Source organism: Gigantopelta aegis, chromosome 12 (assembly GCF_016097555.1).
Source record: "Gigantopelta aegis isolate Gae_Host chromosome 12, Gae_host_genome, whole genome shotgun sequence".
NCBI classification, from domain to species: Eukaryota; Metazoa; Mollusca; class Gastropoda; order Neomphalida; family Peltospiridae; genus Gigantopelta; species Gigantopelta aegis.
The window spans coordinates 366,344-393,329 of record NC_054710.1 but is presented as its reverse complement, the minus strand read 5'-3'; the positions used below and the strand labels follow the sequence as shown (position 1 = coordinate 393,329).

Sequence of the window (26,986 nt, the reverse complement as noted above, 5' to 3'; positions counted from 1 at the left end):
TAGTATTGGCGTAGGAAGGTGCCAAAACGTGTGTGTGTGGGGGGGGGGGGGGGGATCTTTATATTTACACATGTTTACACTATTATAAACCAAAAACATATGAAAAGTGGCTGGTGGTCCAAAGTGTACGCTTTTTACGCTTGTGAAAATGTTGAAAATTATGGACGGCCCCTTAGTGATTGAAGAGAGTGAAAAGATAGGGCTGTAGCTAGCATGGGGGCAAGGGGGGGGGGGGGGGCAGGGGCAATTGTCCCCCCCCCCCCGAAAAAATGTCGGAAAGCATTATAGAAACTTAAAGAAAAGGAGTTTTAGACTATTAACTACTCAATATTTAAGAATTGACCGCAACTGTGTGAGCCCGCGGGTCATACAACAGTGTGCACATCGTAGTTTCGGTTCATACTTGCATGAACCAAAAAATAATTGCGGTCAAATCTTATAATTAAAATTATATGCATACTTTAACAATACATAACTGAATTTATTTTGTTTAGCTTTAAATACGCCGGTAGTATTTCAGGGGCGTCGGAAGCAAATTAATATTGGGAGGCGGATGTCAAGCGAAGCGAGGGAGTGATGAGGGGAGGGGTGGGGGGGGGGGACGAGGTCCGGGTGTATGCTTCCCCGAAAAAAAAAATTGAATTCTAGATGCCATTTCCTGCATTCTGCTGCATTTAAGATACAATTTTAGTAGGTATCTCATACATATTTTTGTAGCAAAAGTGCTGGTAAAAAAAGCGTATTTCACCGATAATTTTATGACAATGAAAATGTTTGTCTGATTTCTATGAGGTCTCGCCATCTGTACCCTTTTCTTCGACATATTTGGAAGTGTGCAAAATGCAAATACCATTTTACATGTGTGTAAACTGTTTTAGAATGTATTACAAAATAATAAACAAACAACATAGTACAGTCAGTTGTTGCTATTATATGAAGCCAGGGTATTGAATCACCTTATAAAGCGATGAAAATATGGGCCAAGTGGCATAACTCAATTTAGCTTTTAAATTATAACTGTCCTCCTACACATCAGTACAAGTTACTAAATGATAGCCTATATCATTTTGTAGCTTGGCCTGGGCTTTGACTCATAACAAGATAGAGTTATGACCCTTGATCCATGTGATTGATTGCAGAACCTGGAATCTATCCCTTTGTATTTTCAGCCTGGATTTTGATCCACACTATGTCATTTGGTTAGGATCTACATTCTTCACACTACCATTGACAGGGAAACAAATAAGACTTGTATCCAAGGTTATAAAACATCCCAATCTCAGAATCATTGATATCAACTGGCTGATATACTTATCAACCTATTAAGTAATAAATATCAGTGAGTCTGACATTGAAATTTTACGTACACAGATAGCCACTATATCGCCTCCTACCTGTTACATGTACACCTAGAATTTGCCGGATGACCGTAAAAATTGAGCGCTGTATATACATACATATATATATATATATATATATATATATATATATATAGAGAGAGAGAGAGAGAGAGAGAGAGAGAGAGAGAGAGAGAGAGAGAGAGAGAGAGGAGATATATATATATGGTGTAGTGATCTTACACCCACCCATTAAGAACTCACTGAGATGCGAGCCCCCAGCCTTGAGTAGCCTACGATAGCTTAGCTACGCTACGTGAACTGTCTGTCAGGGACAGTGGTTAATTATTAGTTGTTAGTGAGAGAAGAAGGTGGTGTGGTCTTACACCCACCCATTAAGAACTCACTGAGATGCGAGGCCCCAGCCTTGAGTAGCCTACGATAGCTTAGCTACGCTACCTGAACTGTCTGTCAGGGACAGTGGTTAATTATTAGTTGTTAGTGAGAGAAGAAGGTGGTGTGGTCTGACACCTTCACACTGAGCCATTCAAAAGCTACTAGGACAAAACAAAAAAGCAATATTTTGCCGGTTGCCATTTTTTCTTCTCTTTTTTTTTCTCTTTTTTTGTTTGTTTGTATGGAATATTCTACATAAGGGGTGGAAGGATGTAATGTAATCTAACAACGTCGTGACATGCGTTATGGTATAATGCCATGACATCATGTTAATTACGTCATATACTTCTGATGCTTTCACCCTTCTTGAAGAGTAGGTAGTCCATAAATAATAATAATAATAATAGAAAATCGCAGTGCGAGAAATTACATGCGTTTTTGTCCTGGGATATCTCAACGGAGTCGATATAGTAGGTAGCATGTGGAATCTGTATTATTGTAATGTTTTGGGGTTGTTGTTGGGGGTTTTTTTTATTATCATTTCTGTAAGGAAAAATATTGTGAAACTCTATGGGTAATTAAAGGTAAGAGTAATTTATCGTGGTTGTCAACAATGTGTTTCGGACTTAACGTGTTAATCAATAGACCTTGTCAGCAGTGACGTAATGCGTAATGCGCTCATTATAGTAACAGATACCCGTACAGTTCGTATACTCTAACCCTAACCCTAAACCTAACCCTGCCCAAATCGCAATAGGAGGACCTACAAACCAGGGGCGGATCCAGGATTTTTTAAATGGGTGGGGTTAAAACATTTTTATAAAAAGGGCAACTTGCTGGATGCATGCCCACCACCCCGCCCCCATGAAACCTTTGAAATATAGATGCCTATAGTTCGTCCCATCATTCTATACAACTAATTTTGTAAATAATTTCAGTTTGGTTTGACGTACATGTACGAAGACAAATAAATGCGTTTTGGAAATAATAAAACCAACTAGTTTTGTTTTTATATGCAACTTGCAAATCAATCGGTTTAGAAATAAATAATGTGCAGTAAATTCCATGGCATGAGTGATGTGCGAAAACCATATTTTCACGAATTGCGAAGCAAATAGTCTATTTATTATATACATATTTCCTAATTTTTGACAATATCTTTCGCTTCTTGGTAATATCTTTACCTTATCCTATCGAAAACACATAGCGTCATGATATATTTCTTCCTATGAAACTTTGCTAAAAAAATTTACTTGACCATAGACTTTTAAAAAGAAATTTGAATAAAATTGATCTTTATTAACATTTATTTAATAATTCTGCGGTGCAAACATACCTGACAAGGCGATCATCCATTAAACTCCCACAAAAACAAAACGAGTCGAATGCCGTTAAATTCTTACACTTACACTCGATGACACTACATTGTGTCATCATTATTTAGCTTCGTATTCAATTCATTTTAGATATTTTATCGTAATTGTACTTCCAGGCTTCGAAATTCACGACGGCTCCACGGCATTTGCCGTACTGCCTTGTGCTTTTGCCGTGATGTCTAAAAAATACCAGTTACTTTACGGCTATGAATAACCGTGCCCTTTTAATTACCTGCCGTGGTGCCCTTTTTGTGTATGTTTGTTTGTTTTTTAAACTTGTATAACCCTAACTTTTATTTTAAAACATGCACGAATTCGATGTTCCTCGGTAGTGTTTGTATACAGTTTCTTGGTCATGTATTATAATTGTACATCGAACGTAACAAATGATAAATTACGGTTGAAATGTACAGCGTTACGGGGAAAACCCCCACCGTAAATTGCAGAAAGTTTTAACGTCGTACATTTACGAAAAAAACACATAAATAACCGAAAAAGAATCCCGGGGCAATTTTTTTATTTTTTTATTTAGGCTAAACCATGCCTAGTAGTAAAAGAAGACTAAAAGAATCCGAGAAACAACGGAAGGAAGAGGGACAAAAATTTCCAAAACATTTTCATTATTTCAGGTAAAAATTATTATTATTAATATTATTATTATTACTATTATTATTATTAGCTATTTAAATGTCAGCTGCGTTCAACCAAAGCGAGTGGGAAAACGTCCGCTAGACTGGTTTATGCGCTTCACAATAAACCAAATGGTCACGTTGAGAACCAATCAAATAGTTCACGAACATTAGACAAATGTTTGCTGGCTGAACTTGGGGCTGTTGTTATCGATATTCTTCATGACAAATTTTGAAATTATAAAAAAAAGTCTGTCCCATCATTCTATAAAAAATATTTTTTTGCTATTAATTTCAGTTTTGTTTTACGTAACAAGAAAAGTAAAAGTGTATTGGAAATAACAAAACAATACTAATTTTGTGTTCAATTTAAAAATCAATCGGCTTAGAAATGAATAACTTGTAAATGTCATAGTAATAAAAAAGGCGTTCCCTGTGGGACGGACTTAGAGTTTTAATGTTTATTAGCCTATTGAACGGACCCATGCTAAAATCACCCAAATTAATTTATTCCCCATTAACTGAAACACTGAAATAAATGTGAACTGTTTAATGTTTGTGGTTATTCTTGAATATTCCGTTTATTTAATTATTACCTATGCTCAGCAGTTGATAGGCCTATACATCACTGGCGTAGGAAGCGGGGAAGGGGGTACTTTGTAGCAGCATCGATGGTTTATATTAACACATTCTGGGTACTAGGCCTAAGCAGTAGCCAACAATATAAGTTGTAGAAGCATCACGAGGGGTACATGGCTTTTTATGTACCCTATGTGTGTTCTTTTACCCCGAGCCGAAGGCGAGGGGGTAAAAGAGCACACAGAGGGTACAGAAAAAGCCATATACCCCGAGAGATGCTTCTGCAACGAATTTATCTTGCCGACATGTTAAACCATATAGCCAAATAATCAAATTAACGCCAGACAATAATTGTTAACAATTTATTAACGGAGCCGTACCACGCGGACGCGAACGAAATCACTTGCCAGTGACGAAAAATAGTTCCATCGATAAACGAGTTTTTAACTTCAAATGTTTGTAATACGAAATTGTCTGAAACAGATATTAATAATTTAAAAAAAAAAAAAAACTGTTGCTAATCGCGCATTAATACAATAACACCACGACCGTAATTAGGTGGCCGAGTTCAACATTGCAGCTTTTAAAAGTATTGAAATAGTGTATTTTATAGTAAAAATTAAATTAATTATGTATACTTGATTGATTATCAATGTTATTTATAATCTAATTATTGCTTTAGCATTAACTGGGGCGGCTGGAAACTGTTGGGAAATTACAGACGGGGTATAAGAGAATTTGGCTCCGCCCACAGGGGGATAAGGGATTTGTCCAACGGCAAACAACCAATGAGATTAAAGAATTTTACATGAAGGCGAGATAACGAAAATTGTACTGCGTCTTCTTTAAATGACCTTCACCTTTGCATGCAGAAAAAAACGCGATGACTTGTAGTGTGTGCATGTGGTATCGAGAAATCCTTGATTGTTTTGTTGAGATTGCACGTTGTTGTTTTTGGAAAATAAACCTACAATGTATGAGATGACTGGAGTTACGATAATACGATATATTTTCCTCTATAGGCCTACAGTATTTAGCAGTTTGTAATAAAAGCCGTTTAATCGCCACACACGTTACCGTACTGTCATGCGATCTCGTGTGTCACCAATTACTGTGGTACCTAATAAGAGCCCGCGTTAATGATTCCAATTTCAAACAAATTAGTTATGCTCATATCCATTCAACGTCCAGGCATGTCTAGTCTGGATCCAGTCTCTAACAACGCCAGTGATTGGGTCCAGGGCACGGCGTAAGAAGGTGCCAAAAAGTGGGGTGGGGGTGTATAAAAAACATCGCTGCTGCCCCCCCCCCCCCCCCCCCCCCACGCGCACACCACCCTCAACCTCCATTTAACACACACACACACACACACACACATATTAAAAATAATCCATAAATGCTAAAAACATACTTAAGAAAATAGGCCATGATGTCCTCTGACAATGTTTACGTGTTTGTGGATACGGTCACATGACAGAATGGGATTTTCATCCACATTTTTTATTCTATAATTAAATGGGACATTTGGTTAATCTTGTTATTACAATTATGTTTGTTGGAGAAAAAGTTGAAATTAGGGTGGATTTTTTAAATTATTGTTAAATATAGAATTTACAACAAAAATAATATAAAGATTATATTTTTAAAAACCTAAATGATTTGGTTTGAACATTTATTTATTTAATTAATTGTATTTCAAATAATTTAACACTGAACATTTCATCCCTTTTCCTAAAGCTTTGATTGTATTGTTCTGAAAAGTAATATACATATTCTCTTGGTAGTCTCCACAAAATAATAAAGATGTCTAAACTTGTAAAAAGGTGGGGGCTTTTGGGTGTTTTTGAAAAAAATTAATGAGATTGTAAAATTGAAATAGAAATCTTGATTGGGTAATTCTGAAACTTAGTACCTGTATTCTACAGTGATTCTCTGGAGATACCTTCACAAACTAATAGATAAAATTAAGATATCTACTTTTATTATAGATTATTTTATTTTATTTCTTTAATGTTAAGACTTTAACATAACTGTCCAACCATTCAAATATAATTTTCTCTCAGTCATACTCCATCTGCTCAGATGGTCCGAAACCAGTGGACTTTGATCCATTACCTGCTGTAATGAGATGGAACAGCAGCAGTGTTTGTTCAAGGAGACCAGATACATCATAATCTCTCTCCACCAAAGTTGTCTTTAAGGACACCACAAAAAAAATTAAATACTGTTTTGTTTAATGGCACCAATACAATACTTTGATTTATTGATGAATGACCAATTTAACAGAAATACAGATAAAGGTTTCTTTCTGGTTAAACTGACTTCCTAAAACAGACTGCCTTGGTGCCCTTTGAAAATGTATGAACGTAGCCTTTGTGCCTTTTAGGTTAGCCTTGGTGCCCTTCATTTCCTAGATTTTTAAAGGCTATTATAGCCTGCCCTTTTAACACCGAATTTCGAGGCCTGTACTTCGTATCCCTTTTTAATAGGTACAGTTGTTTAAATTACATTTTTTTATTTTTCAAATACGATCAGATGCATTGGTAATCATTAAACTTAAATACGAAGAAACGAGACAAAGGGAGATAATTTAATCATGCACTTTTACAAAAAAGTAAATACGATTTCTATATTTTCACTGTAGCTAAAATACAGTGAAAATATGACTTTTCACCGGATATGACTTTTATGGTTTCCGTAGATCTATATATTTCATTGCTATGTATATAATAAAACACGATATTACCACATATATAGAGGATTCGTCACGAGTATTTTTTAATATGGAAAATATCAACCGAGTCTATGTTAATCGGTATTTGTCGAGGCTCTGCAAAAAAAACACACCCACGAGTAGCGAATTCTATTTATCCTATAACACTTCTAAAATAACAATTTAATTAAGTGTTTTATAAATCACAGTACTAAAGTCGCCACCATGGATGATATGACGTCATCACGATTAGCACAGATTAGTTTGACGTCACGCATTTTAAATAAATATTTAAAAACGTTACGCTCAAGTACACGGGTCGAGACCTTGCAAATTTGCATACCATTATTAACCGGGTTAATAAAGTAAATTATGACATGAGTTTATGATTAAGCGGCCACGGCAAAGATTTACTATTATATGAAAGAGACGTTTTAACAACAGCGATAAGGTGCAGCAAATAACCGGTCTTCACACCTTCAGAAATACTAGTACCCATTCAGTCCCGACATCTCTAATGTGTATCAATTAAGAAAGTATGACCCTGGAATGCATCCAATTGCCTCTGGGCAGGCTACGCTAGACAGTTGTAGATTCACTTACTATGACAATACACCGCATGAAGTAGAAATTAAGTAATTAAATGGAAAAAGAAAACGGTTTATTTAATACATTCCATTTGCATTATTTCCGAAGGAGACGACATGCCAAATGTTGATTTATAGTCAACTGTGAAGCACACATCCGTTGATTAGCAGTGCAAACGGAAAGCCAGAAACAACAACAAATGTTTTAAAGGAACATTCCTGAGTTTTCTGCATTGTAAGATGTTTCCGACTAATACATTGTTTCTACGATTAAATTTGCATATTAAATATATGTTCTTACAAGTGTAGAATATCAGTTTCTGTATTTGCAATGTGTTTCTGGTCGTCTTAATATTTGTAAGAAGCCCAAACTGGATTTCCGCTTGAAATAATTTCGTATGTGCGAACAATTTTTTCTACGAAATAAAATGAAATTTAACCTAGTACAAATATGAGAACGATCAGAAACACGTTTAATATACAGCCGCTAATATTTTATGCACAAAAATATATTTGATATGTAATTACAATCGTTAAAACGTCGTTGTTAGTCGACAACATCTTAAACATTGCAGCAAACTCAGGAATGTCCCTTTAAAGACTATATATGTGGCAACCTGTACGCAGCGGCCACCTGTCTTAAGCGGGCACTTTTATCTACTCCCTTGTGTGACCGCTCAAGACAGGTTTGACTGTATATAGATATATATATATATATATATATATGTGTGTGTGTGTGTGTGTGTGTGTGTGTGTGTGTGTGTGTGTGTGTGTGTGTGTGGACACTTTTGTTTTGAAAAGTTCTGACTAGTCTAATCTACTAAATGTTTCAGCTACCGATACGGGCGAGTTTACTAATGGTTATGGTTTGATATAACACTGGACAGTTTTGTTTTGAAATGTTCTGACTGTAATCTAATCTACTGAATGTTTCAGCTACCGAAACGGGTGAGTTTGGTAATGTTTATGGTTTGATGCAACACAGTTCTTTTTGACGCTTACGCAGTAAAATCTTTGAATGTTTCAGCTACCGAACAGCCAGTTCAGTGTTCATTTGATGCAACAGTTCTTGAGTACGAAGTAAACTTTGCTACAAAAAGCCAGCTTCATTTACAAAAGAGTAGAAATATTTTAGAAAACTAGCTATTGCAAACATTGATATTTAAAACTGACCCCCTATGTCAAATACAATTTTTTTTTATTTTTTTAAAATACAAAATTCGTGTCTACTAAACAATTGCAAAGTGCTGACATCGCGCATGAAAAAATCCCAAGTGTGCAGGGTGACCCTGACCTTCAAACTGACAGTACCCCCATCCCCAATTTCAAATAAGGGGCGTCGGAAGCCGTACCACTTGTTTGGGCCAGGAACTACACGTTATATATTTCTGAGCCGATTGTTTTCCAAAATGCATACACAAATAGTTTGTTGTTGTTGTTTTTATTTCCAAAACACTTTTACTTTTCTTCTTACATCAATTTTTTTTTTTTTTAAATGTACTAGAATGGGACGAACTATAGGTGAGGTTTGGGTTTTTTCACCCAGTCGAATTAATATAATATATCGTGTATATACTATATATTATACGAGCTACAGCTATTGGCTTATAGATTTGTGCTAAAACATGAATATGTTTATTTTCTGTGTGATTAATTAAACTAGTAACACCATTTCCTATGTATTTTAATAATAATCATGTGTTGAATATATATACATAGAATATTGTATGAACGAAAGTGCCATACATAATTTATGAAATGAGTTTGGGAATTATTTTATTCCCCAAGCGAGAGCAAGGAAAACAACACAATTCCCTGTTGCGTTTCATAAATTGTGTAACTCATCCCCATGAATGTTATCGTTTATGTATTATCCACAAACTGTAATTTAAACAAATGTTACATATGCTGGTAATCACGTCACAATCGATGTCACTAACACTCAGTGATGTCAGTTACAATGGTGCTGAATGATATCAATTTGAGAAGCAACGACTGCCGCAACCTTGCAGCTGCTATAGCAACTCGTGACATCAGCAGTGTGTTACAACAGTTTTCAAGGTATTGTTATGAAAACAATATTTATGTAACTGTTTATTATAAGCCATGTGGGTAATAAATATACATGACCATATATATATATATATATATATATATATATATATATATATATATATATATATATATATATATAATGCTACATGATGCATGAACAATGCAACATGATATACTGACAGCAAATATGAAACGTAAAAGTACAAAATACATATGAATGAATGGATTAATTAATATTTGATGTCACTCCAGCAGGAAGCATATTCCAGTTATTATGAATTACAAAAATAGAAATGAATAAACAACTGATTTAATTATATTAATATAGCAATTCAACAGTTGAAGTTAAACATTGCAAATATATTTTACATCAACATTGTTTGAAGAGGATACAATTTGGAGATAAAATAGTACTAAACAATTCATAATTTTAATTCAACCTGAATCATTTTGTTTTCATCCTCTCTCTCTCTCTCTCTCTCTCTCTCTCTCTCTCTCTCTCTCTCTCTCTCTCTCTCTCTCTCTCTCTCTCTCTCTCTCTCTCTCTCTCTCTCTCTCTTCAAATCTAATGCCAGTCTGTGCTTATTTCTTCTAAATGTGTTAAAAAGTGAGTAACAAAACACACAGAGAAACATGTTGTTTACTGTGTTCGTCATAGATGAGGAATTCAAGGAATTATATTTTTAAAAAAACCACATTTAAAATCTACAAAGTAAAAATGTGAGAAAGGACAAAGGTAACTGATAATACCTAATAGTGAAACAGCACAGGTTCATTATTTATCATGGGCAGAGCATGTTTTGTTAACTGTTACTGTTTTATTTAATTTTACCACATGATGTGCATTTTGACAGCACTTTGTTGTCACTATAATTGATATCATTTACACGCACGACCCATAACAAATATGAAGAAGTCATCGCTATTATTTACGATATGTAATATACATAGGGATTACTATGTGTGTAGTAATGTATTTAAAGTGTATTTGATTCGTCAAGAGTTATAGCCAGCATATAGGATTTGGATAAGATATATAAATCTGCGAACGACGATCACATTTTTAAATGGTACAACTCTAAAATTAATAGATTGGTTGTTGAAGTTTCCAATCAAAAATTAATCAATACGGATTCTTCAAATTCTTAAAATGTTCTACTACATATTGAATAATTTGAAAGGAACAATTCCTGACTTTTTTTTTTTTTTTTTTTTTTTTTTTTTGGGGGGGGGGGGGGGGGGCATCCCACCATACACCCCTAGATTGGCGTCGTGCAAATGGCGTTCGCATAGTATAGATCCCATCATACACATTGCTCTCATGGCCGTACCACAGTCTAATTGCTTCCGACAACCCTGAAATACACTGCGGGTCCTGTACATAACAAAAAAGTGTTCCTAAATTACTCTTCCTAGGTTTCTGAAATTACTGAATAAATAAAAGAACGAAATTTGATTGTAAAAATAAAAAAAACATGCTAATAGGACTAGATGTTTGCGAATCCACCAGCACGACCCCCCCCCCCCCCCCCCCCCCCCATCCACACACACGCACACACGCCCAAAAGCGGCGAACAAGACACAAATAAATAAATGTCCACAGAATATACATTAAAAAAAAGAAGACAATATAATATTTCAATTAAATTTTCAAACAAAATAAAAATAATTAAAGAAAAAAAACAACAACAAAAACCCCACATAAAATGGATAGGTGTTTGACAGTGGCATACACACGTCCCGTTCTTCGCGGTTTGTTTTTGTTGTTTTGTCACAGAATCGACCCTTTATGATTATTTGTGCAATTTTAATTTTCTGAAAAACATATTACCTTTCCTGTGTACAGTGGCGGACAAAGTAACGTTATGCGATCAGTGACTTGAAAAACATATTACTGAACAACTGTTTACACAGAGACTACAGTGTGTACAGTACAGAAACGCCCTCACAAGGGGCGACAATTCCTGGGCCTTTGCCATGTACACATTCTTCATTAGTTTAGACGCACATTTTAAAATGTATTTCTCTTATTTACAGACAAGGACTATGAAGTTAACTGTTGCTTCTGTCGCCGTGTTTGCCTCCGTGCTTACTGTCAAGCGTGTTACAGGAGGTAATGATAATGACTCGTTATTGAATGTTATATCAATCAGGGTTTCTTCCAGAGGGTAACACGGGTAAAATTATATCCTCCAAATAATATTTTTTTCTTATTTCCAAAACACTTTTAGTTTTGTTGTTACGTCATATCAAATTGAAATTATTTTAAAAAACAACAACAAACAAACAAACAAACAAAACAAACAAAACACCATAGATATTTACTTGTATGAACTTTATAGTTAATGCAAATGTTCTCGAAATGAACGAGAAGCAGACGGCAACAAATTCCATGTTGATTGCACAAACCGTGCATGAGAAAACAAACTGAACGGAGTTGGAACCATAACGACGTTTGGGACGTTGACGATATGCACCCCTGGGTCGTTTCGGTGTGGATGGCGTCGGCGTGTTATCACTTGTTTTATGACGCATAATTTGTTTTGGTACAGCATCTTTTTTAAAAACCGTAACACATGGTATTCCCATGTCTCTCTTAAGCCGACAAGCCAGTTCGAACGCATCGAAATAAAGTGTCCACTGCTGTCGCGATGGTCTCGGACATTTCTTCCTGTCAAGTCTTTACACCATATTGTAATCACATTCACACACAGTTTTCTCACAGCCAGATTACTAGGGTATGCAAGAATACTAAATTCATCGACGTTTAATCATAATAAGCACAAAATAGGTCATGAACAATAGCGCTGGCTATCAAAAGGAGTTCCCTTCATTACCTGAAGGGTCAAATCTTGCGGACATTCCCGAAAATAATTCAGCTGTTCTGTTTTTCTGGCGAATATTTATAATAAAAAATATACCCGTGTTTGTGTTATAAATTTCTAATCATATTAAACAATATGTTGATTGATATAGCTCAATACATCATATATCTTGAACAGTACTTTGACTAAAGCATCTAATGTTGTACATTACAGTGTCAGCTACCTTCCCATTCCTGAAAATATATCCTTCCATTAAAACGTATGTGGCTTCATATATGAAAACAATATCCGTAGCACATTGTAATATGAAATACAATCCATTCTGCTGTAAAATGTTAAGACAACAAAACAAACGTTTTGATTTATGAAGAATTATCAAGTTTTACTCAAATATAGCCCACTGTTCTTCTTTCGAAACCACTATAGAATGTTGGCACATTTAGGTCCGTAAACATATTGTTAACCGATTTATCTTATTAATTAAATACACATTATTTATTTAAATAAAATGTATAAAGGCGCATGCATAAGTAATTTAAACTATCATTGTAATTCAACATCACAAACTGCAAAAACCAGCAAACACGGACATCCTTGCAGTTGCATAGCGATGGGCATGGGCATTTTGAGTTGGTCCCCAATCTCAAAGGTTGAAGACGAAAATAGGTTACTAACGTAATCATGTTAAATATGCATTTATGTCAGTAGCAAAGTTAGCACACTTTGGAAACTTGTGGACTTTTGATATGTTATTACTAACGGTATTCAGCAACTATCCAGGGAAATGCAGCTCTGTATTAATTATTTCTGGGTTAATTTTGACCTAATATTCCTGGACTGACATCCTTTCCTTGGTCAAAAAATTAAAACAAAGATCCAATAATGTGTCTTCTAGTCCAAATTTGTGAAAATATCGTTTAACAAGGCATTGTACGCATTTCTTGTTAAAAGTAAGGAAACACATGTTTTACCATATTTCAGGGATGCTGATTTCAAATATGTTGTTTGCCCAGCCGACTTTGAGTTTTTACCCATCCCACCCCCACCCACTCACCCCCCCCCCACCCCCCACCCCCCCACCCCACCCCAGTTCAACGCAGTGTTTTACATTATAACTAATAGTGAACACTTTACAAGTTAGCCAAAGGTTGGACAATAACTATTTAGTCATGATTTAGATTCAGCATATCCAATAAAGGTTTCCCCCCAATTCCAAATAATAAAATGGCGGCTATACAGTATTGGCACATATAGTGCAGACTGATATGTAGGAAAACAGTGTCCTGTAGGATTTGTTTGCTAAAATTGATATTTTTTCGGGGTTGGTACCACTTTCGATCAAAATAAAAGAAAACTTTAGTGTTCAGTTTTGTTTGTACCCCGTAACCCCCTTTTAAGGCCTTTTTCAAAATGGCCACCACCAGACAGGCGTAACGGGGTATCTAATTGGCGGATTTTAATGATTTCTGCGTCTAATTGAGGGAGCCGAGTCCGATTATAAGGATTCCAGATGAATTCGAGGTGGAAGGCAAGGTCATTTGGTCCAGGTCAAGATCACAACTGCAGATACAAATTCAACACAAATTACTTTCGAGCGAACATAACAATTTACTCATAGCTGTAAAACTATACAAGCGCTAGAATACTAAATACTAATACAAGCAATAAAAGTCTATAGTGTAAAACAAGTAGGAATAGACACCAATAAGCAGGATTAATATACACTAGACTGGTAAGATGTTCTCATGGAACACGGGTTATCTTTGCAGCCTTATAGATCAGTGTCATCCTCATCATCCTCATTATCAGAGAAATTGTTACAACCTGAAATGAAACATTTGCAAAGAGGAGTGTAAGACGAATTGTTCTTGATGCATTAGCAATTTCCTGGACATAACACGTTTCAATGGAATATAAACTCCCTCTTCAAGCCACCATCCATTATCTTCCACAGCAGGAAGACACATATTTAGAGAGACATGCACATGCAGTCTGCTGCCTTGTGTAGTAAAATTGAGGCTCATATGTAATTTCGGGTACAATCTTAGTAACTTTCAGGATGAACTATTATAACACCACTGAAGCAAAACCACTTGTTACCAATTGTCCCCATCATCCTAATGGCCGCCATCTGGGATTTCAAAATGGCCACCATTTACATATATATTTCTGGCATATCTCGACTTGTAGACCCTCTACAAACTTACTTTTAAAGGTAAAATAGATCATGTTTATAATTACAAAAGGGTACAAGTCTACTGTATTTATTTTCAATGAATTAATTTCAGGTGGTGACAAAAAACATGTGGTAACATTTGCAATGGATCTGTACAAGTGCGTTTTAAAGTTGACGCATCTAGACTCCATTACAAATATAAGTTAGTCTTATGCCCAGGAGCTTTTCACACACCACTGTGTGCTCCGAAATGCTTAGGAAGGACCATAGAAGGCAGTGGCTTAGACGATGCTTGAGTCGAAGCAGATTTGTATAGTTCTGTTACTGTAAACCAAATTACCAATGACAATGATGAATCACTACAGCAGAGTTATAGAAGTCCACGAGGTAACACTCCAAGCACTGTTCGATCTTTGGTTAGAAGCATTCTTGTCAGAAAAACCTGCAGTACGCACACAGCTAGAGGATAGTGCTGAGTTATTGTCAACTTCATGTGGATCCAAACAAGGTATTAATGAAGCACACATAGCATTGCTTGTTACATTTAAGTCTCTCAACCTTAACAAGCAGCTGGCCGACTTTGATGCCAGACACAAACGCAGAACCCACATTAAATAGGCACACATGCACATGCGGCAAGTGATGACTCTACTACAACTCCAACTTACCACACGTCAATAGCTATATCTGTCATCTCTTAAGAAATTGTGTATATATGTCTTTGCATATGATAGACTTGACTATGCACAGAATATCCCCGAATATATTGCACAAATGTTTCAACTCCAGACAGTGGTTCCTGAAATATGGCAATGGTTTCTTTCGGGAGAGTTCACAGTGAATAGTTCTAACACAATTTCATTCACCCGTCTTGGGATCGACCAAGGCCAGGAGCAGGGTAATAAAACCTTGAAAGGTCATGGTGCCATCAATGACATCACATACTCTCCTGTTACGCTTCTCAAATTCTGCATGTGTGCTGCTGAATTGGCACGAATTGCCAGTGCGACTGAAACTATGGCTGGGATGCCAAACATGAATAGATATGCACACCGCTGCCTTAATAGTTATGTGTTACTGAGACAAGAACGGGCTATTAAAAACCTTCGTCTGTGCAAACTCATGACGAAGGAGATACTTCCCAAACATCCTTGCCACAGAAACACGAGGATCCTCAGCGATGACAGGGCTCGAAACGGCTTGTGGTCAGGTCGCCAAATGCTACCAATGTCCTGTTTGGGCAACTTAAATATTAAAACATAATGGCGTTAGTCGCCCAAATAATATTATCTTCTTAACATATGAGCCACTATTAATATTTGTATTCCATATTAAAATCGTACTCGTGATTCGGTTAGGGGCCGGCCATAATTTAAAACATTTTCACGAGCGTACAAACCGTACGTGGGGGGTGGGGGGGGGGGGGGAGGTTGGGGGTCTCATGTCCAGATTGCTTATTGTTGAACAGTACTTTGGGAATTTTGGGGGTTAAAAGATCAAAATCCTGCTGAGCAAACTATATATTATAGTATTGGACTATCCTGGAAAATCCAGCTAAGTACTATTTATTTTCGGGTTCAACACTAATTTTGACCTAATGTCCCTGGACTAATATATACAATATATATATTTGTTATTATTATTTTATATTTACAGGAAGTTGGCTAGGTAGAGCATACATTGCCTGTATGGAGCCCGGAATTGAAGGGCAAAAAACAGAATTAAAGTGTACTGTAACTGGAACTGTACGTGAAAGAAAAACACTGTGGATTGCACCATTTAATAAAGAGGTAGTGTCCTGTGACTTTGAACAATCGGTATGTACTACGTCTGGGGAATTCACTGACCGCTATACCGGTGTGATCAATACGCCCGAAGAATGCACGTTGATAATAGAGTCGTTCGATCCGAAAACTGACGCTGGTACATGGGCGTGCCGTGATCCATGGCTTGGCCGACGATCTTATTGTGAAAAGACCATTGGAAGTAAGTTACATGTAGCATTAGTTTCTTTGATTTAGATTTCATAGAAAAATCAGTGGACATTATGGGTAAAAATATGCCTGGATTAAAAATAATAATAACAACAGCATACTACTAATAAATAATAATAATAATAATAAAAATAAAAATAATAATAAGCCAAACAAAAACCAACATAGAGAGAGAGAGAGAGAGAGAGAGAGAGAGAGAGAGAGAGAGAGAGAGAGAGAGAGAGAGAGAGAGAGAGGGGGGGGGAGGGAGGGAGAGAGAATAATAATATTAAATAAATAAAGAATAAAATACAACATTTTGGTATGTTTTCATACCCTGATGGACCTTAAAAAAGAAAGAAAAAGAAGACATGATACGAATTAATTTGAAGATCATTATATATTGTTTACCGGACATCAGTTATACAATAACAATCTAGTGGCACCGGTATTGTTATCAACCACTGCAGCAGACCTACCACACATCTTAAATATGTTTTATCAATATTGCAATAAATGGAAACTTAAAATACATGGTAATAATAATAATAATGAACAAATATATATATATATATATATATATATATATATATATATATATATATATATATATATATATATATTTAAATGGTAATAAAACGAAAATATTGATTTTTAACGGTAACATAATTTTCATATTGGAAACAATATATTAGAAAAATGTGAAAGAATACTAATACTTAGGAATTACTTTTACAAAATTGAGCAACTTTCGAATTACAGGCTTCCAAGGCCATGCCCTTTGTACTCTATCAAAACCAAAGGACAAATATCTCTCAACCGAATGTGAACTAAAAAATTTCAACACAGTTGTTCTTCAAGTTTTATTATATGGATGCAAAATATGGAGATATAAAAATGTTGAGAGGCAACACTTACCAATTATATAAAGACCAACTATTTTTCGAAGTCTGTATTAATAAACTACGAGAAACTGTGGACAATACTCTTACATTTAGAACGTCTGTCCATTACCTACCAGTTGAAACTGGATGCTTAAATAACATACTTATTGAAAATAGAATTTGTACATTATGTAACGTAACGGACATTGGTGACGAGTTCCATCATCTTTTTATTTGCCTTTATTTTTTCATAATGCAAGGGTCCAGTTTCTACACCCATATTACACGCGACTAAGTACTTATAAATTTAGAAAACTAATGGAGAATAAACGAATTAGTACACGTAAAGAAATTAGCATGTTTCATAAATACAATAATTAATGAATTTAAAAGCCCTTGACTACAAACACCACCAAAACCAAAAATATTTAGTAAACTATTACCATTATGTACTGTATCATATATATGTTTAATAATTTATTCATTTATAAGTACTAGATTCCCGTATATACGTATTAAATATCTGTATTATTCAATACTATATTGATATGTGTGCTTCTATGTTTCTCTGTATGTGTATTCATTGTAATTAAAGTGCGTATTGTCAACCATCTTGTCATGTGAATATAACATAATGGTTATGTATGTATTCCTCCTATGCCGTTGTGCAGTGGCCCGAGTGTAAATAAAGTCTTTATCTTGTCCCCCCCCCCCCCCCCCCCCCCCCCCCCCCCCCCCCCCCCACACACACACACAAAACAACAACAAAAGAGACGAAGTTAAGTGTTCGAGGTTATCTCGCAAAAGTTAGACGTTCCATAATACAGACATCCTATCATGCCGTTTGGTACGACTTGATGAGTGAGTCTGCCCAGTGGTGGGTCTGCTTTATTAATCTGACAGTTTGTTTTAGTATTGTCTTTATTGAACCTGTTACAGAAATCGTATTATATTTATACCACGACTATCTTCTACCAGTGATTATTAAATGTTAACTACCAATATCATTATTTGATTGGTCATAGTACGAATCGTATATTAGCCGTGTATGTGCTGTCAGGTATGTGACACCCTTGTGAGGAAATGACATATTAAAGATCCTTGCTGCTAATGTAAACAGAATGTAGTGGGTTTCCTCTCAATACGTGTGAAATGGCCAGATGTCTCACATCAGACAGCCGATGATTAATAAATGAATGTGCATTTTTTTTGTGTTTGAATAAAATAAACTTTTAACTTTAATTGGACATACATGTACAAGATGTTCACAAATAAGATGAAAAAGCGTGTACACGGTGAACATAGGGTATTGCATATACAGTTTGTTCAGTGATGTACAAGGTGAACACAGGGTATTGCATATACAGTTTGATCAGTGATGTACAAGGTGAACACAGGGTATTGCATATACAGTTTGATCAGTGATGTACAAGGTGAACACAGGGTATTGCATATACAGTTTGATCAGTGATGTACAAGGTGAACATAGGGTATTGCATATACAGTTTGTTCAGTGATGTACAAGGTGAACACAGGGTATTGCATATACAGTTTGATCAGTGATGTACAAGGTGAACACAGGGTATTGCATATACAGTTTGGTCAGTGATGTACAAGGTGAACACAGTTTGGTCAGTGATGCGTCACATCGTGAAATGGCCTGTGAGTGTTTACCATAATACATTTGAAGGCTTTCATGTGGTTTAGGTGGAGGTATTATAGAGGTGATTCTGATCTCGTTGTTAATTGACAGTTTTATATATGTTCAGAAACTGCTAGTCCACTGTGTATGTCTGGTGGTTTAGGTGGGTGTGTTATAGCGGTGATTGTGATCTCGTTGTTAATTTACAGTTTTATATATTTTCAGAACCTGACAGTGAGAGTGAGCGCACGTCTGGCTTAAGTACAGGTGCTATATCTGGAATTGTGATCGCTGTTGTATTGGCTGTTGCTATACCCACGGGTTGGATAATATACAGGAAGTAATTATTATTAAATCCTATAGCAGGTGTGCACAAATCGGTTGTCCGCGCGCCCGGGACAACCAAAATATCTTGCGGGCAACCATTCTTTGTCAAACACTTGCACGACGGGCAACCAAGAAAATCATAAAACAAGTAAAATGAAAAACAAAACTTCACGACACTCCGACAGTCACGGGCAATTCAAAAGTATCGAAACTGATGACTTGAATCACAGGCCATATAAATATCCACCCTAACGCTGCCATCCACTCAGCGTCCACCGTGCATGATTTTGACGAGTTCAATGCAGACAGATACGTTTCAGAATGGTGGCTACTAGCAAAGGGCACAAGACATGTGAAAGGCCACACACTACACCAACAACCATCCATTTCTGAGCTAAAAATTTGGCTAAGCCATTTTCTATCTTCCGATGTGAACAATCGGTTACATAATCTATCCGACACCTAACATATAATAATAATACCAAATATTAACAGGGATCTCGCGACTGGTAACGATAAGAGGAGTCATCAAGAATTCAGCATAACAATGTTTGCTTATTTTAATAATCACAGTTATTAATTTTAACGGCAACATGTATGCAAGAAAATCTGAAAAATCTGTAGCATGTTATTTTAACTGTAAAGTCTTTGAGCCAAAGTAATACAAACGGGCCGAAATTGCGTGTCAGTTTCATTACACATGCTACTTGGCCTCAGACCACAATTAATTTCGCTATATGTTTCTATATAGCCTTAGTGGCTATAACATTTTTATTAATATCAGCAGGCCAGTGAAGTTTTGTATGTACCTTTGCCTGCATGGGGGACACATACCCTGAAAAGGACAACCCATGTTGTCCAGCTCTTTCTCCCAGCATATTGGTTTAAACAGAAATACACAGTCTAAACCAGGCCGGAGTACACCCATTGCGCACAAAAAGCACTACTTTTGCATGACCGGACCACAAAACAAGTCTTCAGTGTCAACAAGGCCATTTCAGGGCAAAAGACAATCCCCTGTACTTCAGTCCGAGTTCAGCATAGCTGTCTGCCAACCAAAAAATCACAGTCAAACAGCAGACTACTGCGCGCGGTCAAATGTCCGGATTTTGGAAACCCAATGTCCAAATGGGAAGATAGCATGTAATCTGAGAACATTTCAGGGCCAAAACAAGTAGGTTAGGGCCGAGTTCAGCAGGCCGTGCAAACCAAAAACATCTGCTAAACAGTATGCGCTTCACGTTAAACCCAATGTCCACGTCGGGAACCAAGACATTGTTCGCGACATTTGGAACAACGTTCGTTGGCTGTTCTCAAGTGCATATAGGTCACGCTTGACAGTCAAAGAGACTGTGCACGTGTCACAAAACATTAAAAACAACACGATTACACGCAAGTAAATCTTGATGTAAATTTGTGAGAAAAAAAAACCACCACCAAATAGTTGTACGCATCAATGAACACTTAACTGCTGTTTCGTTTGTTTATTTCCGTTGTCTTTGTTAATTTCGCACTCGTGCATTTCGAGATCGCGTGAAAGAAACTTGCAGTATTTATACAAATTGAGGTTAAACGTACACTGAATACAATTAGTTAAAAATAATCATGATATTTGTTAGATATAATATTATATAAATTTGTTGACTGTGAGGTGACATCTCAAAAGTTAGCTAGATTTTAAAAAGACCGTAAAATTTGAATTCATAATCTTTTTAATCAAAACCTTTTGAAGTAAATGGATAATAATTGTCATAATGTGAAGTCAGCATTCTTAGGCTACGTATTTTACAAGCTTATATCAACAATAAGCATTTAACACGACGCGGAAATCAACAACATGGCGCAAATTACGAAATTGTTGGGGTGTGGAATAGATGGGTTACTTTAAAATACAATTAAAAGCAGTTCAAACCAAAATAAAGATTGCTATTTTACAGAAATAATTAGCACTGTTTAAAAAAAGAAGAGTATTGGCTCTCAGATTTTTATTAATGCCATAGGCCTTAGAATTTTGGGTGTGTTTGCAGAGGGCATTGGCTTCCAACTCTGCATATCTCCCCTCACCCACTGAAAAATCAAAGTAATATATTAACTGCCCCTACCCCATTGCTGTCTTTTGATTTTGATCAGGGGGTAATTTTGTTACTCAGATGTATTCCAGTTTGTACATAATTAGCTGAAAAAGATGCATTTTCATATTCATATATAAATACTCTATACAGTACTACACAAAACAATTTTGGCTAAAACCTTTTCATTGTGGCAAATAAAAATCCTATTTGGCAATTGTTTTGGCTACAGGTATTTTTAATCCTGGATGAGCCCTGAGTTCATTAAAATATTATGACTGTGACAGCCCAAGCGAGATCGAACCGCCTCTGTGGATCCATTCAGCTGGGTTTTTTCTTGTTCCAACCAGTGCACAACAACAGGACAAAGGCTGTGGTATGTGCCTTCCTGTCTGTGGGAAAGTGCATATAAAAGATCCCTTGCTGCATTAGGAAAAATGTAGCGAGTTTCCTCTGATGTCTACGAGTCAGAATTACCAAATGTTTGACATCCAATAGCCGATGATTAATTAATCAATGTGCTCCAGTGGTGTCGTTAAACAAAACAAACTTTTTTTCAGCCTAAGCGAAGATGAGCTGTAGATAAATAATTTTAAAAAAGAAATAAAAGTAAACTGATAAGTAATGATAAAAATAAAAACATTTTAAATTTCAGTTTCATTTTAAAGACTGTTCAAAATTATATTCATAAAACGTTTTATGAAATACTATGTGGGCAACCAAGAGATGATGTTGGGCAACCAAACTTCAGCTACTGGTTGCCCACCGGGCAACTATCACAATTTCACATTTGTGCACCCCTGCTATAGCCAGTGTTGTCTGTTTAAAACGTTGAGATCCTAATGCGGTGGGCTTGTAGTACAAATAACAATACTAATGTAAATACCAGATAATGATACAAATGCTGTTACCTTCGCAAATAGCAAGGACTGTTGACGTGGGGGTGTTTGCAGGAGGAAGGGTGTTAATTAATGATAAGTATTAATATTTGAAAGTTTGAAACCAATTTCACTGTTTTTACATAATCTTCCTAGTTGTAAACACTTGTTAGGTTGGGGGTTTTTGTGGGGGGTTTTTTTTTGGGGGGGGGGTTTTGTTTTGTTTTTTATTTTTTTGGTCGGGGGGGGGGGGGTATCGTCGGGTGTGTGGGGGTAATTAAAAGAAAACGTTAATACATTTGTTTTGGAATTTTAAAATAATTTTTTTTTTTTTTAATTATTGTACTTATTATTTTCCTTTTATTTCTTTATTTTCTTTAGTTCCTTCGACATCGTTATTTAAATCACAAAACCTTTATTACTGCAGTGTTTTGTTAATCAACATGTTTATTTAAAAAAGAAAACCATTATTACAGCATGTTACAAATAAATATAAAATGATGGAGTTGTAAAGTCTTTTTCACAACAGTTCAGTTCATTTACTATTTATAATTCAGGTTAGAAATAAATATAAAATATTCACAGGTGTTATTTCCAACCCATAGACTTCATAATAGTTAGCAAATCGTTTATTATCATCTGTGTATTATGGTTATCATACAACACTGGATTTTGGGGTTGTTTATGTCATGTAAGATTGGGAATAAAGCATAAGATTATATATTTTTTCTTTTAGGAAAGAAGCATGCAAAAGGTGAAGATATGCAGAACGCACACAACCGAACAACGGAAAACAAAATTGAATTTGACTAAATATCCCTAGCTAGAATCGGAACACTACAGAAAAATTGGCTATAAATTCCACAACTTAACAGTGTTTCTCTTTTGATTAAAACTATTTTTGTAAATAAGCTTAATAAAGTATGTCTTACATGGATCCTATTTGGAACTGGACATGTTTCGGCTTCACACTGTTGGGGTGTAGTAATGTTGGGTACTAGAACGCACAAACAACCGAAAACAAAAATGAATTTGACAAATCTGGCTTCTCAAATATCCATAGGTAGTACCAGAATACCAATGGAAAACAAGGGGCTATAAATTCCACAACTTAACAGTGTTTCTCTTTTGATTACAAAATATATCAATAAACAAGCATAGTAAACTATGTCTCAAATGGATCCTATTTGGAACTGGAGATGTTTCGGGCTCACACTGTTGGGTTGTAGTAACGTGGGGTACTAGATGGCACCCCTATATTCGGCAACATCATTCCACCAGTGAGTATGGGTGCCATTGTCATCAGTGATATTTGTCAGGTAGTTATAAATAACTGTTGCCAAACACCTGTGCAAATTGTTCAGCATACCAATGTGTATCATAAGTTACTATTGTTAAAATTTCTGTGGCCCACATTGCCCATCCACCAACATTGTGCTAGACAATATTATTGAGTGAGCAAAATATTCAGCATACTCCCATGTAAGATAAATTACCATTACCAAACATGTTCTATGCGAGCAGACCCAAACTGACCAAACTCTAAAATTACTCAGTTCAGTTCATTGAATAATCGAATAAAACTTGGTTGAAAATTACCGACACCCTACTCTGTTCCAGATAACGTTGTTTTAACGCATGCCATGGTGCACCCTCTGTATTTAGTGTTGTGCAATTGTTGAACGACCCCTTTCAAGTGAGTTACTGCAGTAAGCATCTAAAGAATAGCATTGAATTAAGATACCGTAACTGTACATCTTCTGTGCCAAGTTGGACAAGAACATGTTTAGTTACTCACTTAAAGCTGTTAATGTATTTTGTAAGGTCAGAAGAGATATAAATGTTTCTTTATAAAGAAATTTATTTGTTATCATGTTGAAAGTTCACTTGTTCACCAAGAGTTTCTTTCTTTCTTTTTTCTTTTTTTAGCAAAGATACAAGTTTAACAATTTAACAAATATTTAATTAATACAAGTTTTTATGGCAATATCTAATAGAATGCTATTTGTATATAGAATATCAATAATCTTTTGAAGATCATCTGTTGTCTATGACAGAAGTACAGTACTATCAGCATTACATTAAAGGCAATACAAATAGCTTGCAAGTAGATATAGTCACACAATCCCTTAATTAACTAATTATATAAATCATTTATGCGAATTTGAGATTTATTATTTTTAACATGATTTAAAGATGTTAAATGTTTATATGGATGTTGTTTACTTGTTAAAATGTTGGAGTTCATTGAGTCTTAAATCGTTGTCGAATTTTCTTGTATTCTTATTATTTACATAACGACTGTGGTTGTTTTAAATTATTATAATGTGTTACATATGCAAATAAAATTAGTTTTTCCAACTGTTGCCTTCGTTTAGTATTATTACACTCTGATAGGTGGGTTTCTTAAGTTTGCTTGTCCTCTTACTGTACCTAACCACTATTTTAGCATATAAGTCATTATTCGAGAGTACAAACAGTGAGTTAGGCTACAACTTAAGGCTAAATATTTTATTATTTAAAGGAACGTGTTGTAAGAATAATTAGGCTGGCTTTACCACTTGATGGGTAAGGGTGAGCAGCCCAGTACCATCGTTTCACGTCTCAGTAGCCACACTTGACCAGTGGGCACGATTATGTAAACGTCTACGTCGTTGCTGACGATGCATTAATATGATGTAAGTTGTAAGCAGTGGCGTAGCTGGGGGTGGGGTGGGTGGGCGAAGGGCCTAGCCCTCCCCCCCCCCCTCCAATCATACCTTTTTAATTTTATTTTGTATGCTGTATACAATTTTATAAAATCATACAATGTGGGTACCCCTCCCCCCACACACACACACACACTGCAAAATATTGGCTACGAACAGTATGTACATTGAAATACATCGAAGTGCAAGATTTGTTAATATCCCACTGAATAACAGCTGCAACATGATTACAGGTTTCAACAAGGCTGAAACTAATTGTGATTTTGTATTCGTTACTATAAAACGGCCTCGGTGGCGTCGTGGTCAGGCCATCGGTCTACAGGCTGGTAGGTACTGGGTTCGGATCCCAGTTGAGGCATGTGATTTTTAATCAAGATACCGACTCCAAACCCTGAGTGAGTGCTCCGCAAGGCTCAATGGGTAGGTGTAAACCACTTGCACCGACCAGTGATCCATAACTGGTTCAACAAAGGCCATGGTTTGTGCTATCCTGCCTGTGGGAAGCGCAAATAAAAGATCCCTTGCTGCCTGTCGTAAAAGAGTAGCCTATGTGGCGACAGCGGGTTTCCTCTAAAAAAAAAGGTGTCAGAATGACCATATGTTTGACGTCCAATAGCCGATGATAAGATAAAAAATCACTGTGTTCTAGTGGCGTCGTTAAATAAAACAAACAAACAAACTTTTCGTTACTATAACGATGTTGGTATGGGAGCGGAATTTAGTTCAGTCGGCTGAGTACTCGCTTGAGGTCCTTGCGTCACAGGATCAAATCACCTTGGTGGATCCATTCAGCTGATTTGTTGTTTTCTCGCTCCACCCAGTGCACGACGACTCGTCAAAGGCCAAGGTATGTGCTTTCCTATCTGTAGGAAAGTGCACATGAAAGATTCCTAACTGCACTGGGCAAACTGTAGATTGTTTCCTCTGATGACTACGTGTCTAAATGACCAAATATTTGACATTCCATAGCCAACGAGTAATTAATAAATGCGCTCTAGTGGTCTCGTTAAACAAAACAAACTTTACCATTGGGTGGAAAATTTTTATTTCCATACGTGAGTCACATTTAAAATTTCGTATAATACAAAAGGTATGTTAAAGGCCTACTATTGAGAAGATTCAAAACGTTCTAAAAATGTTCTTTACGTTCTGAAACTGGTTGGTTTCGCCACTATTTTAGTATCCTACAGCCCATAGTATTTATGTTTTCTTCTAAAATATACACTTCTTTATTTCTTCGAGTGAGGGGTGGGACGTACCCCAGTGGTAAATCGTCCGCCTGATGCGTGGTTTGTTTGGGATCAATCCCTGTCGGTGGGCACGTTCCAACCAGTGCACCACGACTGGTATATCAACGGCCGTGGTATGTTATACTGTATATGTGATGGTGCATGTAGAAGATCCCGTGCTACTAATGAAAACAAATATGTTGCGGGCTTCCTCTCTAAGACTATATGTTGCGGGCTTCCTCTCTAAGACTATATGTTGCAGGCTTCCTCTCTAAGACTATATGTTGCGGGCCTCCTCTCTAAGACTATATGTCAACATTGCCAAATACATCCATATGTATTGAATATGTCATACGGTTACAGTCAGGGAACATACACATGGAACAGTCCCATATGTATTGAATATGCCAAACGGTTACAGTGAGGGAACATACACATGGAACAGTCCCATATGTATTGAATATGCCAAACGGTTACAGTCAGGGAACATACACATGGAACAGTCCCATATGTATTGAATATGCCATACGGTTACAGTCGGGGAACATACACATGGAACAGTCCCATATGCATTGAATATGCCAAACGGGTACAGTCAGGGAA

General features: G+C 36.2%; 1 protein-coding gene across 3 annotated transcripts; it reads left to right on the top strand.

Annotated features, from left to right (window-relative positions):
- Positions 1-3,266: 3,266 nt before the first annotated feature.
- LOC121386893 lies at positions 3,267-23,258 on the top strand. Of its 3 annotated transcripts, none has more exons than XM_041517934.1 (5): positions 3,267-3,738; positions 11,710-11,785; positions 16,330-16,659; positions 19,398-19,512; positions 23,183-23,258. In XM_041517934.1, exons 2-5 carry the CDS (start codon positions 11,719-11,721, stop codon positions 23,202-23,204), a joined length of 534 nt encoding a protein of 177 aa, XP_041373868.1. In that variant the 5' UTR covers positions 3,267-3,738; positions 11,710-11,718; the 3' UTR covers positions 23,205-23,258. The 3 variants fall into 3 exon arrangements, with proteins under 3 accessions (XP_041373868.1, XP_041373867.1, XP_041373866.1); XM_041517933.1 differs by lacking the exon at positions 3,267-3,738 and adding an exon at positions 8,423-8,565; XM_041517932.1 differs by lacking the exon at positions 3,267-3,738 and having other exon boundaries at positions 11,368-11,785.
- The last annotated feature ends 3,728 nt before the right edge of the window (positions 23,259-26,986 follow it).

Excerpts from the sequence above, each read along its gene's own strand:
- LOC121386893 (XM_041517932.1), top strand. The coding sequence starts at position 11,650 with ATGTACACATTCTTCATTAGTTTAGACGCACATTTTAAAATGTATTTC. Across the intron at positions 11,786-16,329 it reads TGTCAAGCGTGTTACAGGAG|GAAGTTGGCTAGGTAGAGCA; the intron begins GTAATGATAATG and ends TTATATTTACAG. Across the intron at positions 19,513-23,182 it reads GGTTGGATAATATACAGGAA|GAAAGAAGCATGCAAAAGGT; the intron begins GTAATTATTATT and ends TTTTTCTTTTAG.